Genomic DNA, 15,270 nt, shown 5'->3' with positions numbered 1-15,270 from the left:
GCCCGGCAGGACCCAGATGTTTCTGCCGTGCACAGTGGAGGGCCAGCCCAGAATGTCCACTTGTCCCCTTCCTAAGTCAGGTTGCTCAGATTGGGGCCAGCCTGAGACCCTGGGTGCGGTCAGAGACTGGTGTCCACTAGACGTTCTGAGAAGCTGAGACCTCGCAGCCGGGCTGGCCTCCTGGGGGAGAAGCTGAGTTGGGGGATCTTAGCCCTGGGTCTTGCCTGCTGGGCCCCCAGGTGGCCTCTTAGCCTGCCTGGGCTTCAGGGCTCTTAGGGACAAATCAGGATGTAAATCCACCCTCATGGGCCTGTTGTGGAAATGAAGCAGATGATTCGGATAAAGGGCCTTGTTCGGGCTGGCACGCAGTGGATTCCAGACTGTGCCAAATTTCTTTTCTCTGGGAGTCATCCCTGGCCTCAAACCGAGGAAGCTTCGAAAGAGTGGCATTGGATGGCTTCTTCCTGACTCTGCTGATTGCTGAGAGCAGGGTGCTGCGGGCCTAGAATGAAAATGGGGGCTCAGTGCCAGGAGCCCCCCACTCACCCCAGCAGGTCCCCACCATGCCCGCCCAGCCTGCCTGGGGGCTCCTGTGAGGAGCTGGGTGGAGGCAGCCCTGCCCTGGCAGCCTGAGAGCAGGGTGGGCTGGCCAGGGCTCTTCCTGAGTTCAGACCATTCTGTCTGTGACCAGGAAGTGGAGCTGAATCAGGCCCTCCTACCCACCCACACTTCAGCTCTGTAGTTACTGCTTAAGGGCACTAAGGCGCCCTGGGTGGCTGGGGGTGGGGTGGATCTCAGCTTCTCCCAAGCCCCCCAGGGAGCCGGCCAGCGTCCTCCCTGCTGACGGCCACTTGGGCCAGCCCTGGCCATGCCCTCCTTAGGAGAGCACATTAAAATGGCAGATTCCAGGGGCGCCTGCCTTCGGCTCAGGTCATGATCCCGGAGTCCCGGGGTCGAGTCCCGCATCGGGCTCCCTGCTCGGCGGGGGGTCTGATTCTCCCTCTGACCCTCCCCCCTCTCATGTGCTCTCTGTCTCTCATTCTCTCTGTCTCAAATAAATAAATAAAATATTAAAAAAAAAAAATGGCAGATTCCAGGTGCGCCTGGGTGGCTCAGTTGGTTGGGCGACTGCCTTCGGCTCAGGTCATGATCCCGGAGTCCCGGGATCGAGTCCCGCATCGGGCTCCCTGCTCGGCGGCGAGTCTGCTTCTCCCTCTGACCCTCCCCCCTCTCCTGCTCTCTGTCTCTCATTCTCTCTCTCAAATAAATAAATAAAATCTTCAAAAAAAAAAAATGGCAGATTCCAGGTGGTCTCCCAGGAAAGTCTGTCCAGTTGTCACGGACCCAGGAATCTATATCCCTAAGAGGTTCCCCGGATCCGCTAATGCACTCTAGGCTGCTCTCCAGCTTTCTGGAAACATCCTGTCCCAGCTGCCTCCCAGAGACTGCAGGGGCTGTTGTGGGATGAGTCTGCCGCCCCCTGCCAGGCGGAGGCACATCTCCCCTGGCCCTTCTGGCATATGACAGCCTCTGGGTAGAGGGCATCTGGAGGTGGGTGTGAGCTGTGCTCTGTTCTGGCAGGTGATGTGCTGGTCTTTTAGGGAAATGGTGGTCAAGTGCTCTGATGGAACCTCGACCTCCACCCACGAGGGTGGGCTCTGTCCGCCCTCGGCCCTGAAGAGGGTCTCTTGCCATCAGGAGCCTCTCTCTACGCCTCAAGCATATCACCTGTCGGACTCACACTGGCCTGATCTGTCTCACCTTCTTCAAATACATCAGGCTTGCTCCTTCCTCCTTACTGTTCCCCCCTGCCTGGAATGCCTTCCCCTCATAGATCTTCACTAGGCTGCTTCTCCATTCTCCTCTCAGTGTCAGGCTCAGGCTCAGGCTCAAATGTCACCTGCTCATACCAGGCTTCCCCAACCCCCCAACCCACTCGCCACCCCATGGTCATCTACTGGAGCCGGCCTCAGTGTCCCTGTGGCTCTCTCCACAACCAGGGGATCTGGTCATTGTGTGCTGTGTGTTATTGTCCCCACGCCCCTCCCCACTGAATGGCAGCTCCTTGTCGTGGGGACCTCAGCAGTCCGACTCCTGTCTCCCCAGCAGCCAGCACAACATCTGGTAGGGGCTGATCCCAGTGCTCTGACTCCAGGGGGAGCAGTGCTAGACCTCTGGGCCTTACCCCTGATGGTGTGCTTAACAAGGGTGAGATAGCTGGGCCGAACTGAACGCCGTTCTTTCCATCCCCAGAGACCTCCTCCAGCTCGCTCAAGGTGGGGGCCTGCGTCTTCGTCGGCGTGGGCGCTGTCACCATGTTCATGGGCTTCCTGGGCTGCATCGGTGCCATCAAGGAGGTCCGCTGCCTTCTGGGGCTGGTGAGTGCCGCTGTCCAGCTGGGTGGGGCCTGCGTGCCCCCCTGGTCCCGACTGTGGGAGCTCGTGCAGAGGTGAGCGGGGTGGGGTCACCAAGGGCGGGGGGTGCTTGCGGCTGACTCCGTGCTGCTCTGTGTCCCCAGTACTTTGCCTTCCTCCTCCTGATCCTCATCATCCAGGTGGCTGCGGGAACCCTCTTCTATTTCAACATGGGCAAGGTAAGCACCCTCCTGGCCCCTGGCTGGGCTGGGCTGGGCTGGCCCTGCAGGGGGATTGGCCCTGGGGGTAGGGGAGAGACCAGGGGCCTCTCAGCTGTCACAGACAAACCCAGGAGGTGCCTGGCAGCCTCCTGGGCCTCTGGTCCCTGTGATCTCCTAGCGAGATGTGAGGGGGGCAGCGTCTTGGGCAGAGTCGCCGTGGGCCTGAACGCAGCTCTACCCCAGCACCTTGTAGCTGTGGGGCTGTGGGCAAGCCGCTTGCCTGTCTGGGCCTGTCTCACCTTCTGCAAATGGAGGACAATAATAAATTTAACTTGCAAGGTTCTGGCGAGGATTCAGTGAGATTATCTTAGTAAAATACAGCACAGTGCTTGGCATGGTAAGCGCCCAATAAATGTTGTTGGTCTTGTTTTTATTCAAGCACCTCAGCAAGTAATAAATCCATGCCACTCATCCGCAGATGAGACCCAGGGAGGAGACTGTCAATAAAAAAATTAGTTTTGCATCACAGAGAAGGCGCTCAGCTTTAAGGAATAGAAAAATCAGGCTGACTGTGGCTTAAATTCTAAAGATATTTGCTGTTGATTAACCAGAAGTCGGGCTGGAATCAGAGACCATGCTTCTGGCTGTGTGTTCAGCATCCTCATCATGCCACTCGCTATATCACATCACTCACCTCATGGTCACAAGATGGCTGCCACAGCACCATCCGTGCTGCTGTAGCCAGAAGAAAGGGAAACAGGCAGTGCCAGCCCCGGCCATCCCTTTGATCAGAAAAGCAAGTCCTCCAACAGTCTTCCCCAGACTGGGTCACAAAGACACCCCTGGCTTCAAGGGGACTCTAGAAGACACAGGCACAAGGGAGAAGGGAAGCCAGGAATAGCTGTTGGGTGAGCCAGTCGACTGTGACTGTCAAAGTTAGCACTTATGGAGCACCTACTATGTGCACATGGTATCTTCTAGAAGCTTTACACACATTGTCTCATCCTTATGGCAGTGCCCACGGCATCCCTGTGGTTGGGTCAGCACACACCATGTACTACAGGGTGCAATGCTGGCCACTTTACTTTCATTCTTTCACTGATGCTCCCCATGCCTTCCCTCTCAGGGTAGTGTGAGAATCCCCATCGACAGGTGAGGGGCGAGGGCACCAAGCCAGCCAGTGGCCGGGCCAGGCGAGGGCCCAGAGCTTAGCCCAGACCCACTGCACATGGCCCTTGACCCGGATGCCCCCAGGACCCCCCACCCTCCTCCAGTGCTACAGTTCTTATCCAACTGGGGAGACAGCTGGTGGCTAGTGGGCTCCTGCATTTCACCACTCGAAGGTCCAGTTGCCTCATATCACTCTGAAAAGGAAGGTGAGAAAACATTACACCAACATCAACAACTAACACTTTGTGGAGTGGAGCCTAGAACAAGCCCCCCCCCCCCCCCCCACTGTGGCATACAGATTGTGCTCACTTAGTTTTTCCTCACTGTGGTCCTTCGAGGTCATGGGTGTGATACCCTCATTTTCAGATGTGGAAGCCGAAGCACAGAAATGAGGCACCTTGACCAAAGGTCACACAGCTAGTAAGCGGCAGAGCGAGGATTTGAACCCGGGCAGCCCCAGGTTCATATTGGTGCAATTTCCATTGCAGTGGTTCCTACCCGAGTCTGCTTTACTTCTTCATAATCCACACCCAGCCTGTTCCCCAGGAGAAGTGGAGTTGAGTTCCAACACAGGCACAGGGTAACTAAAATCAAAACGAGAGAGATTAGAACACACACTGGAAGAGGAAAAGCAATGTCCCTGAAGCCAGGGCACTAGATAACAGTAGCTGAGGGCTAACTTGAATACTGAGCTTCCTGGCAGCCAAGGCAAAAGGGGAAAGAGTGGTTTCAGTAGATGAAAGGAAGCTCGCTTGGCCAACAGACAGGAAGGCAGTGTTTAAAGGAGGGAAACTCTTTTCCCAGTGAAAGGGTTGTGAGATCTGGTCTTTATTTCTGCCCTGTGGCACCTGGGGCTTCTCTGGGACCCAGTCAGTGGTACATTATAATCAGAGTGGATAAGAACTGGGCCCTGGTGAGCTGGTTTCCATGACTCAGAAGCCGGTCAACTCTGCATGGGTCTTAGGACGTCCACTTTCTCCTCGTCTGAGTTTCCCCATCACAGTAATAAAGACAGCGCCCATCTATTGGATGCCAACCACATGCCAGGAACTGAGCTAGTAACTTGATAAACATTTCAGTTTTACAAGCATTTTCCAGTTTAAGAAACTGAGGCCGAGAACAGCAAAATGACTTCAGGCCACAGCCACACATAGCTCGGATGCGCCAGAGTGGAGAATTCCATCCCGATCCCTCTGACCCAAGGCCCATGTCTCCCTCTCCAGCATGCTGCCTCCCTGCGGGCTGGTCTAGTCTGGGCTTGGCCGACAACCAGCAGCTATGCTTCAGAGGCGTCCCAAAGCCCCAGAGCAAGGCTTGTTTGGAGAATCAGGATTCCTGACTCCAGAGTCCAGACTCTCTGTCGTACCCTACGATTCCCTCCTCTGCGCCCTGCTCCCCCGCCCCACCAGCCTCCATACCTCGTGCCCTCTGGTCCCAGCCCACCTGTCCTGTAAGCGAAGGGACATTTCCTGGCTCTGCTGGGAAGGTTCTGGCAGCACTCTCTCACCCAAGTTAGAATGAATGATTTATTTTTTCTTTCCCAGCACATTGTAAATCCCAGTGGAAGACTAAACATGTTCTTGATGATGTTTATTCCTGCAGATGAGGCCCAGCTGAGGAGCTGGGCCTTGTTGAGCCTGAAGGAAAAGGCCTTCTAAAGGCAATGGGCTGGGCTTTCCCTCACTCTCCAGGCCTCCTGGGCTGGTGGGAGGGACTGAGCCACTGGGGTTCCCCCCGTTCCTCCCCAGCCCGAAGTGGTCTCTGGGGATGCCATTGGTCTCGGCCCGAGTTCCCAGCAGCCAGGGCAGCCACAGGGGAGGCTGGGGGCCTTGGGCAAGGCACGTGGCCTCTCAAGCCCTAGATTCTGTGTCTATAAATTAGGGGAAAGCTGCTGGGCCCCCACTCCCACCCAGAGTTGAAGTGAGCACAGACCTCAACGCTTTTATAAGATAGAATGGTGGCCAAGGCCTCAACTCCGGAACCAAACTGCCCGTGTTGGAATCGCTGCTCTGAGGCCCTCGGCAAGTTACTCAGCCTCTCTGTACTCCACTCACCTCACCGGTCGAACAGTGGTGATCATACAGGTCCACTCCCCTTAGCAGCAGTTCTGAAATCCAAGAGCCACTTTGGAAAAGCAAAAATGCCCTTTCCAGCTCATTCTGTGACAAAATCAAATCCAAACAGAAGGCAGGCCATTTATGGCCTCTGTGTACCCCATTTCGGTGGCCCTCGGGAATTATGAGTGGGAGAGAGTGCGGGGTGTGACCCAGACCCCAATCCCTTTCTGAAATTGGAACATTGCTCAGCGCCAGAGCACACGGGCCCCAAAGCCGTCTTGGACGGCTGCGGATTGTGCTGCGGATTGAAGCGCGTCGCCGGTGGGAAGGGCCTTTCCTGGTATCATTGCAAGGGTTTGCTGTGACGATCACCATCGTTAACTCCGTTAATGCTTAGTAAGGGCTCAGTAAGTGGCAGCCGTTCCTATTGTCGTTGGTGTTAATATCAGTATTAGCCAGAGCCGTGGGGGCCCGGATTTGGGAGTGGAGATTCCTCTGGCTCTTTCCTCATCTGACCATATAGCCAATCCCTGTTCAGTGGGCACGGCCCGGGTCTGGGCTTCCGGGGCCCTGTGTTCTAGGGTGGGCTTTGCCTCTGGTTGCTCCATGGCCTTGGACAACTTGCCCTGCCTCTCGGAGTCTCAGCTGACCTCTAGGGCCTTTCCCAGCTCTGACGCTCTGGGATCCTGGCTTGTGCTCGCCAAGCAGTGGAGAGTGGGAGAGGGTCAGGAGGAAGGAAGCGAACACGCTATCTGCTGGGATGTGCTGAGCACTGGGCTTGGTGCACTCACGCAGGCCCGACTGCTTACCCGCCCAACAGCCCGCACTGGTGAGGCCTCTGAGGCTTCAGTGGATTATGTCAGGGGGTTGAGCAGAAGGCCTGCGGGCTGAGGGCTTGGAGGGGAAGGGGCTTGAGTGGGCTGGGTGAGCACTGGGGGTTGGGGGTGGTGACAGTGGCCCAGCCACACTGCTGTGACCCCCGGGGGAGGCTGGTCAGGAGCACCGTGATGCCCTTCCCCCTCTTTCCCTTTCCTACCTAAGAAGCTCGGAAGAGCCAACGTATTACGGGTGGTAAGACAGGTTCCCCGAGGACAGTGCCATTCTGTGAGAGGCCTGCCCCCTGTGATGGAAACTTCCTGATCCCCTGGCCTGGGTTGCTACCAGCCTTGGGGGTGGGCAGCTGGAGCCAGGACAGAGCCTTTGTCTTCCCTTTTGGGAAGAAGAAGGGTCCAGGCAGCCCTTCTGGAAGGGGATCATGGAGAGCAGTGGGATGGAGATTCGATTCTTTTTTTTTTTTTTTTAAGATTTTATTTACTTAGAGAGGGCACACGGCAACACCAGCAGGGGGAGCGGTAGAGGGTGAGGGAGAAGCAGGCTCCCTGCTGAGCAGGGAGCCCAACCTGGGGCTCGATCCCAAGACTCTGGGATCATGACCTGAGTCAAAGGCAGACACTTAACCGACTGAGCCACCCAGGGGCCCCGGGATTAACGTTCTTAAGGTGCTGGTGCCTGCCTGGTTCCATGGCTCTGTGGCCCCGGCAGCAGAGGGTGGTGCCTGACTCAGACACCGCCCTCAAGGAACTTACTGGAGCCTGGGGAGTTCTGGGGTAGCCATTATGTACTTTGCAGTCGGCTTTCAGGAAATAACTCAGGTGGTGCCGAGGAGTAAACACACCATGCCGTCTGCATCCACCATTGCCAAGGGCCCTCATCTCCTATCGGGATCCCAAGCTGAAGCCTCAGACCCGTTGTATCTGCCTTCTGGCAAAGCACTTGGTAACATATCCTGTGGGAACCCGGGGAGAGGACAGGAAGATGTGGGTCCATGTCGTGCGGGGGGGGGGGGCACCTCGTTCTCAAGGGCAATTTGATACATTAGAATAAAGAGCATGGAGAGAGGTCTGGACACCATCCAAAGGAGTGGTCGGAGGAGCCGGAGAGGAGGGGGAGAAGGGAGAAGGGCTCGAATATCCGAATGGTTTGTCCTGGGAGAGTGATCTGATTTGTCCCCTATGGTCCCATCAGGGACTTGCGAGGGAGCAGGGAGGAGGAGAACTCAAGCTAATGGGCAGAAGTCACTTGAGCTCCACTTAAAATGAATTGCTTGTATCAAGAGCCTCCCCGCCCCTGCAATGTGCCATTCTGTGGGGTCCTGAGTTCCCCATAGAGGGAGCATATAAGCAGAGCCTGGGAAAATCTGGAAAGGGCCCTTACATTTGGATGATATGCTAGATTCCGAGGTCTCTTCTAATCCTGCCTCTCTGTGAAAAGTCGCACTGCAAGGTGAAGTGAAAGCACAGCGTGGTGGTAGTGGGGAGCCACCCCGGAGGACAGTGGGATCTGGGGTCGGGGGAGACAGTGGGTGATTGGCTGTGGTTGAGATCGCAGGTTTCTGGGACCGCACGCATCAGGGTTACAAGTCCTGTCTGCTGCCTGCTAGCTGTGTGATCTTGGCAAGTCGTGCTGACGCTCTGAACCTGTTTTCTCTTCTGGGTAATGGGGAGGATGGGACTGGGCAGCGCTCCAGGGCTGGCCCCCTAGGTGTGTGACCTGAGCGTTTACACAGGACCCTCCACTTCAGAGGGTCTGTGCTTGGATTCTTGGATGCTCAGCTGGATCCACATTTCCAAAGGCTGCCCCGGGGACCCTGTCCCTCTCCGTTCCTTGCTCCTTCTCTCCTCCGTCAGCTCCCTTCTCAGGAGGGCAGTCCCCAGCAGAGCCTGAGGCGGCCACCCTCATCCCAGCTGGATGAGCGGAAAGAGAAGGTTAGCTTGGGTGACACGCCCAGGGTGGGGAAGGCGACCAGCGACAGCCTAGGACTTGCCCGGGCCAGGGAGGGGACAGGGCTTCCCAGGCTCATGGAGGGATTGAGGGGTGGTTACCCCTAAGGAAAGGAAGTGTTATTCCAAGGAGGGAGACTCCTGGCCCGCAGAGCAGGCAGAAACCACAGAGGCGGCCCTTGCAGGGATGAAGTGAGAGAGTGGGCATCTTCCTCCTTCCCCTCCCTGCTCTTTCTTGTCTCAGGAGCTACCTGGTTGCCAGGGTGACCTCCCCGAGCTCCCAACAGGGCCTCCTGGGCATGGGGATCCCAAGGGATCAGCTCCGAGCAGAACCAGCCCCTGCCGCCGTGGTCCCTGTGGCCCCAGCTAGATCTCTCAGCTCTAGTCTGGGCTGCAGGGTGATGTGGTGTTTCCATGGAAACCACCCAGCCTCAGTGGAAACCCCCCCCGGCTTCCATCACTTTTCTCATTTCAGGGGGGGCCTGAAATAGGGAAGTCTGGGCTGCCGTGGCAACCACGCTGGGGTATAAATAGAGACTAGGTCCGCGGAGGGGAGGGGGGCGCGGGCAGGTAGGACAGCTGTGGGAGAGGCGGCTCTCCATGCAAATGCCTCTGGGGACGCCCCCCTCCTTTCCACGCCTCGGGGATCATCCACCCACTGGGGAGAAGAGGTGGAGCAGAGATGGTCAGGGCAGAGAGACCCAAGACCCACGGGAGCCAGCTGTATGACAGGGGCCAGCCACTTAGCGTCTCCGGGCCCTCCTTATCACCGCTCTGACCGCCTTCAAGCCGTGGCCATGTGGTTCCAATGCTGATAGAGCTTCATGGGTCAAGACTTGGGTTCTGGGTCCAAATCCCAGCTCTTCACATGTCGGCTGTGTGACCTTGGCCAAGTTAGTCAACCTCTCTGGGCCTCGTTTTCTGCATCTCTAAAATGAGGGAATGAGGTAAATCCCTAGCCTCTAGATCTGCTCTGAGGATTAAAATGAATTAATGCACGAAAAGTGCTTAGCATGGCTGGTACATAACAATTGTTTGATAAAACTTAGCCACTGTTACTGCGATTAATTGCCCATAGGAAAGCTTTGTAAATCGTAAAGCTCTGTGTGAGTAAAATGAAGAGTACTGTGCTAGGGGTTCTGTCAAGAGGGAGGGGGCAGAGGACAGTCCTGGGGAGTGGGGCCAGTGAAGGGAGGGGCAAGGAGCCAGGGTGGCAGGTCCATCCGGAGGATGTGGGTTCTCCGAACGCTGCATTTGTGAGCTGCCTGTGGGGAGCTGACGGAAGCCCACTCACTGCGCTGTGAGCTGGGCTCTGAAAACCCCGGCCTGGAAGTACCTGTCCTATATCCTAATTCCCCTTTCTCCGGAACTGAGGGGCAGGTTTGTGGCCGTCCCCTCGGTGCCCTGGCCCCTCCCCCTGGGCTTCTGTGGTGACAGCAGGTGGCTGTGACTAGCTTATTCATGCTGGAGTGCCAGGAAGGCCCCTGAACAAGGTACACAGGAGAGGCCAGCAGGGCCAGGCTGGGTCTGGCTCTCGGGGGGGCCCCTCGCTCCCACCTGGGGCGTGGGGCCCTGTTCTCAGTGCTCAAGGCTGGTTTCGGGTTTGCCTCTCTTTGTGCAGGTGACTTGTTCCTGAAAAGCTGCTGTAGTGAGATCCTCTGTTGAGAGCCCCGCTCTCAGGGGGACCATTGGGGCTGAATCCTTTTGTTCCCTGCACCACTCATCTGCCTTCTTTGTAAATCATTGTTTTCTTGGTGGGGTTAAGGAAAAGGGGGTGCTCCTCTCCCTCACCAAGGGACCCTGAATTCCCAACACAGGCAGCATTTGGATTTTGTGGGGCCTCGGGGCAAGCATGAGGATTAATGGGGAGAGTATGTGAGTACTACCCTGGTGTGTGGGGTGTCGTGGTACTATACACCCATTCGCTCTTCAAGTACACCCCGCGTCTACACTGGCCAGGCTTCGCCAGATTCGGTCCTTGCTCCCGTGGATCTGACATTCTGGTGGAGGGGAGAGATAATAAATCCTGAAAATGAATGAGCATGTAATGACCACGTTGTGAAGGAAAAGACAACATGCCCACCCTTGCGGGTTGAGGAGGGCCTGCAAGGGGGTGGTGGAGGGGATAGAGAAGGGATGTATTCTGTAGGGTGGTCCAGGAAGGTCTTTCTGAGGAGGTGACATTTAAGCAGAGCCCTGAAGCAAGTGGACGAGTGAGCCATGTTAATATTTGGGGGAAGAGGATAACAGGTGATGGGAAGAGTAAGTGCAAAGGCCCTGAGGCACGAGTGTGCCTAGCAGAAGGACAGCAGAGGAGACCTGTGTAATTGAAGCAGAAGCAGCAAAAACAGAGAAAATGAGGTTTGGGAAGAGCAGGGGCCAAACAATGCAGGGCCTTGTGGGCCATTGACAGGATGCTGGCATTCTCCCTGAGAGGGATGAGAGACCACTGGAAGGTTTGCAGCAGTGACATGCAAAGATTCACATCTAAAGGGTCCCCGGGGTGCTGAGTGCCGAATAGACTACAGCGCAGGAGTGGTTGGCCCTGCTGGCCCCGAGCTCCGTGTGGTGGCCTGCTGGGGGCTGACACCCTGAAAGCACTAGGAGAGTAGTTGGCATGGACAGTGAAATGCTTTCGAGTGTGAGCATGTCCCCAGGGTGGGGGCGGCGGAGGAGAGAGGCCGTTTAAGTAGATGTGACCAAAGGTGGGGCACGGGTTTCAGGAAATCTGACCTCGACCTTTGTTCTCCCCTCTGCAGCTAAAGCAGGAGATGGGCAACATCGTGACCAAGCTCATTCAGAACTACAAGGACGGGCATGAGGACAGACTGCAGGAGGCCTGGGACTACGTGCAGGCTCAGGTACGGCGGCCGTGGCGGGGGCGGGGTGGCGTGAGGGTCCTGGCCTAATGTGTCTGGGTCTGGGTGTCCGTGTGCCTGACAGAATATGCCAGGGAGTTTGTGTGTGAGTATGTATCTGTTGGGGGCAAGGGGCCTCTGAGTAGTCCCCCTGCCTGGCACCCCGGCTACCACCACAGTCCCTCACTCAGGGGGCCCAGGGTCTTGGAGGCTTCCAGTGGCTCACAGAGCTCCAGTCTGTGGCCGGGAGGTGGGGGAGGGTCCTCATCTCAAGCCAGGCTGGGGAGTGTCAGGAGTCCGTCCTGGGGGTTAAGGAACTGGGGGCCAAGGCTGACATGCTGACACGAGTCTGAGTGGAGGCTACCTCTGGGGGGGTATTGACATGGGATGTGCCCATGGGAACCTTCTGGGGTGAAAGGAGTGTTCTGTCCAAATCCTGATCCAACTGGCATTTATGCCAGTGTATGTGTAAAAAGTCATCAGGCTGTGCACTCCAGTGTATGTGTTTTCCACCTCAATCCGAGTGAGAGAGACAGACTGACTGAGTGAGTGAATGATGGAATGACTGCCTGACAGATTAAATGACTGAATGAGAATGACTGAATGCATGAATGAATGATGGACTAACTGGCAGACAAAATGGCTGGCCTGACTGACTGACTGACTGAATGAGTGATGGACTGACTGGCAGACAGAATGAATGCATGAATGAAGGATGAACTGGCAGACAGAATGACTGACTGACTACTGAATGACTGGCTGAATGAATGAATGAATGAATGCATGAATGATGGACTGACCAGCAGACAGAATGACTGACTGACTGAATGAGTGGATCCATGAATGAAGGATGGACTAACTGGCAGACGGGATGACTGGCTGACTGACTGAATGAATGATGGACTGACTGGCAGACAGAATGACTGACTGACGGAATGAATGAATGAATGACAGACTAACTGAATGAATGGATGGATGACTTTGTGAATGAATGACAGAATGACTGACAGACTGAATGAATGAATGAATGCATGAACGATGGACTGACTGACAGACAAACTGACTGACTGAATGAATGCTGGAATGACTGACAGAATGCCTGGCTGACTGGCTGACTGGCTGACTGACAGACAGAATAACTGACTGGCCCACTGGGTTCCCAGCCCGCCCTGATGGTGAACCAGTCACCAAACACACAAACGGACCCCGGGGATGAGGTCCCAGGTGCTGTGTGCCCCTGGCTGGGACCCAGCATCTCTGGGCTGCAGCGTCCTCGTGTCTCCCGTGGGGCGCCGGCCACACTGGTCCCCGGGGCCTGCCTCTAGCCCTGCCTGCTGCCTGGTGGAGGGCTGTGGGGTGCGAGGGGCAGGGGTGGAGGCAGCGAGAGGACTCCATGGCACCAGGAGAGCAGGGTGTCTGGAGGTGGGACTCTGTCCAGACCACACAGGCGCATCCATTTTCTGGGCCCTGAAGAGAGGACAGTAGTGTTTTGTGCCTCCCAATTTTTGGTGAGGAGCTGGGGCCACGTCGGGGGGCCTGTGTCGGCTGGGGGGCTCAGTGCACATGGGAAGATGTTTCCCTCTACGTTCAGTTTGACCCACAGATGCTGAGGTAAGGGGACGCTCATGTCCCAGGATGAACGCGTGCCTCCTTCAAGGAGCCTGGGGGAGAGCTGGGTCTCTTGAGAGAGGGTGCGCACCCTACCATGGGAAGCAGTTGACTGGTTGGGGGATTTCTGCCGCAGGCAAGGCCTCTAGATCATTCTGATGTCTGTCCGATGCTCCTTGGCATGGTGGTTAAGAAAGCTGACTTGAATCAGGCCCCTGAGGGCGGGAATACCAACTCTGCCACTTCCAGAGCCGGTTTCCTCATCTAGAAAATGGGGCGATGGATCCGTGCTCGTGTGAGAGGAGTGTATGAAGCCCGTGGCGCTTACACAGAGCTTAGGTGGCATGTTGCTGATGAGGGTTTATCGGTCACGCCCAACCACTGAGACACAGGGCAGGTGGTGGCTGGGGACAGATCTCGGCACGAGGCAGGGTCGGGGGCTCTGCCTGGTGTGGTAGCAGGGCCAAGGAGAGCTGTCTCCTTCTATTGAGTGTGTGAGGGCGGGGGGTGCCCCTCAGCGGGGCCAGCCTCCCTGCCAGAGGAGGCAGCCGAGTATCTGCATGAGCCCGGAACGGAGGGAGGGAACCTGCCCCAGCAGCTGCCTGGAGCCCAAGAACGCCTGAGCATGCTTGGCTCGCCCCCTGCTGGTCACCAGGCTGCTGGTCAAGGACTGGCCACCCGGAGACCAGAGACGGGAGGGAAGCAGGTGGGGGACCCACACACCCAGCGCAGGGGCACCCAGCCAGTCCACTTAATCCTCCCAGGGACCCTGGCAGAGTGGTTCTTGTCACCCCAGTCTCCACACGAGGAGGCCAGGGCTGGCGGCTCGCCCAGGCCCAGGGTGCGTGCCCTCCCCGACTCGGTTCCACCTTCCACTGGGCCTTTCCAGCACAGGCTTAGCCCCTCAGATCCCAGTCCCATCAGGAATTCAAGCCCGGATGTGATCCACAGCCCCTCCGGGTCCCCTTCGCGAGCCCCACGGACACGCCTTCTGGCACGGGGAGCCTAGAAGGGCCTTCTTCCCCTCTGGAGCTAGAACATTTTCTCTTCCAAAAGGCAGAATGGACCATATCTCCTTTTTCGCCTTGGCAACTGGGAAGCTCAGAGCCAAATCTCAACTCCAACATGTACACAGCACCTAAAAGTGGAGCTGGCCTTCCCCGAGCAGCCCCTGTGCTGTCCAGATCGGGGCCGGATGCTTGGCCTGCCTCAATACATGGAGTCCTCCTAACAGCCCTTTGAGTTAGGAACCTTTGTTACCTCATTTCGCAGATGAGGAGACTGAGGAAAGCACTTTAGCCAAAGTTAAGCTGCTGGTAGGTGGCAAAGCTGGGATTTGAACCCAGTAGCCGGACTCTAGACCCCCACACACGTTTTTTTTTTTTTTTTAATTATTTTTTTTTAAGTAGGCTCCACATCCAACGTGGGGCTTGAACGCACGACCCGGTGATCAAGAGTTGCATGCTCTGCCAACTGAGCCCGCCCAGGCGCCCCTAGACCCCACACTCTTAACTGGGTGTCGCTTGCCCTTCTTGTGTCCCACTCATCTGTGTTCTGTCTTTCAACTTGAACGTCCCTCCTGTGCTGCTTTATATTTTTACTGCTCCTGATTTTTGGTCTCTTGCTGTTTTAATATTTATGCTGTGTGTTCCCTGAAAGCCCCTTTAAATTCCCTGTGGCTCCCAGAAGCCAAAGCGAAACCTAAACTCTCATCCTGGCGGTCTGGCTGGGCCCAGGGGGGCCTGAAAGTGGCCGATCTGAGCCTCTGTCCTGGGAGACGCCGCCTCCGCGCGGAGGGCGGCCCGCCTGAGGGCAGTGGGCGCGACCGCTGGTCTCCCGGCAGGTGAAGTGCTGCGGCTGGGCCAGCTTCTACAACTGGACGGACAATGCGGAGCTCAGGAACCGCACCAATATCACCTACCCCTGCTCCTGTGAGGACCGGCAGGAGGCGGACGACGGCTTCCTGGTGAGGAAGGGCTTCTGTGAGGCTTTCGACAGCAACAGGACCGAGAGCGGGAACAGCCCTGAGTCCTGGCCCGTGTACCGTGAGGTGTGTGGAAGGCTGTGGGGCCGGGGCTGGGCTTGGGGCACTCTGGGGTTCGGGTTCTCAGGCCACTCAGGTTTGCCTGGCCTACTCCTTACCTCCCACTTCTTCTCTCCTTCCCCCCTCTTCCCTCCTTCCTTCTTTCCTTCCTTCCTTCCCTCTTTCCTTCCTTCCTTCC

General features: G+C 56.7%; 1 protein-coding gene across 4 annotated transcripts in view; it reads left to right on the top strand.

The window, feature by feature from the left end:
* Positions 1-15,270, top strand: part of CD82 (CD82 molecule) — a 50,024-nt gene that overhangs the window by 33,055 nt on the left and 1,699 nt on the right. For 3 of the 4 annotated variants that reach the window (XM_021684764.1, XM_021684762.1, XM_021684763.1), the window contains 4 exons: positions 2,254-2,378; positions 2,519-2,593; positions 11,342-11,443; positions 14,892-15,098. In XM_021684764.1, coding sequence (XP_021540439.1) covers positions 2,254-2,378; positions 2,519-2,593; positions 11,342-11,443; positions 14,892-15,098 — 509 coding nt within the window. The remainder of the gene's footprint in view (positions 1-2,253; positions 2,379-2,518; positions 2,594-11,341; positions 11,444-14,891; positions 15,099-15,270) is intronic. The other variant, XM_021684765.1, reaches the window with a different exon arrangement.

Source organism: Neomonachus schauinslandi, chromosome 11 (assembly GCF_002201575.2).
Source record: "Neomonachus schauinslandi chromosome 11, ASM220157v2, whole genome shotgun sequence".
NCBI lineage: Eukaryota > Metazoa > Chordata > Mammalia > Carnivora > Phocidae > Neomonachus > Neomonachus schauinslandi.
The sequence above is the reverse complement of the archived record's forward strand: the minus strand, read 5'-3'. Positions and strand labels throughout refer to the sequence as shown.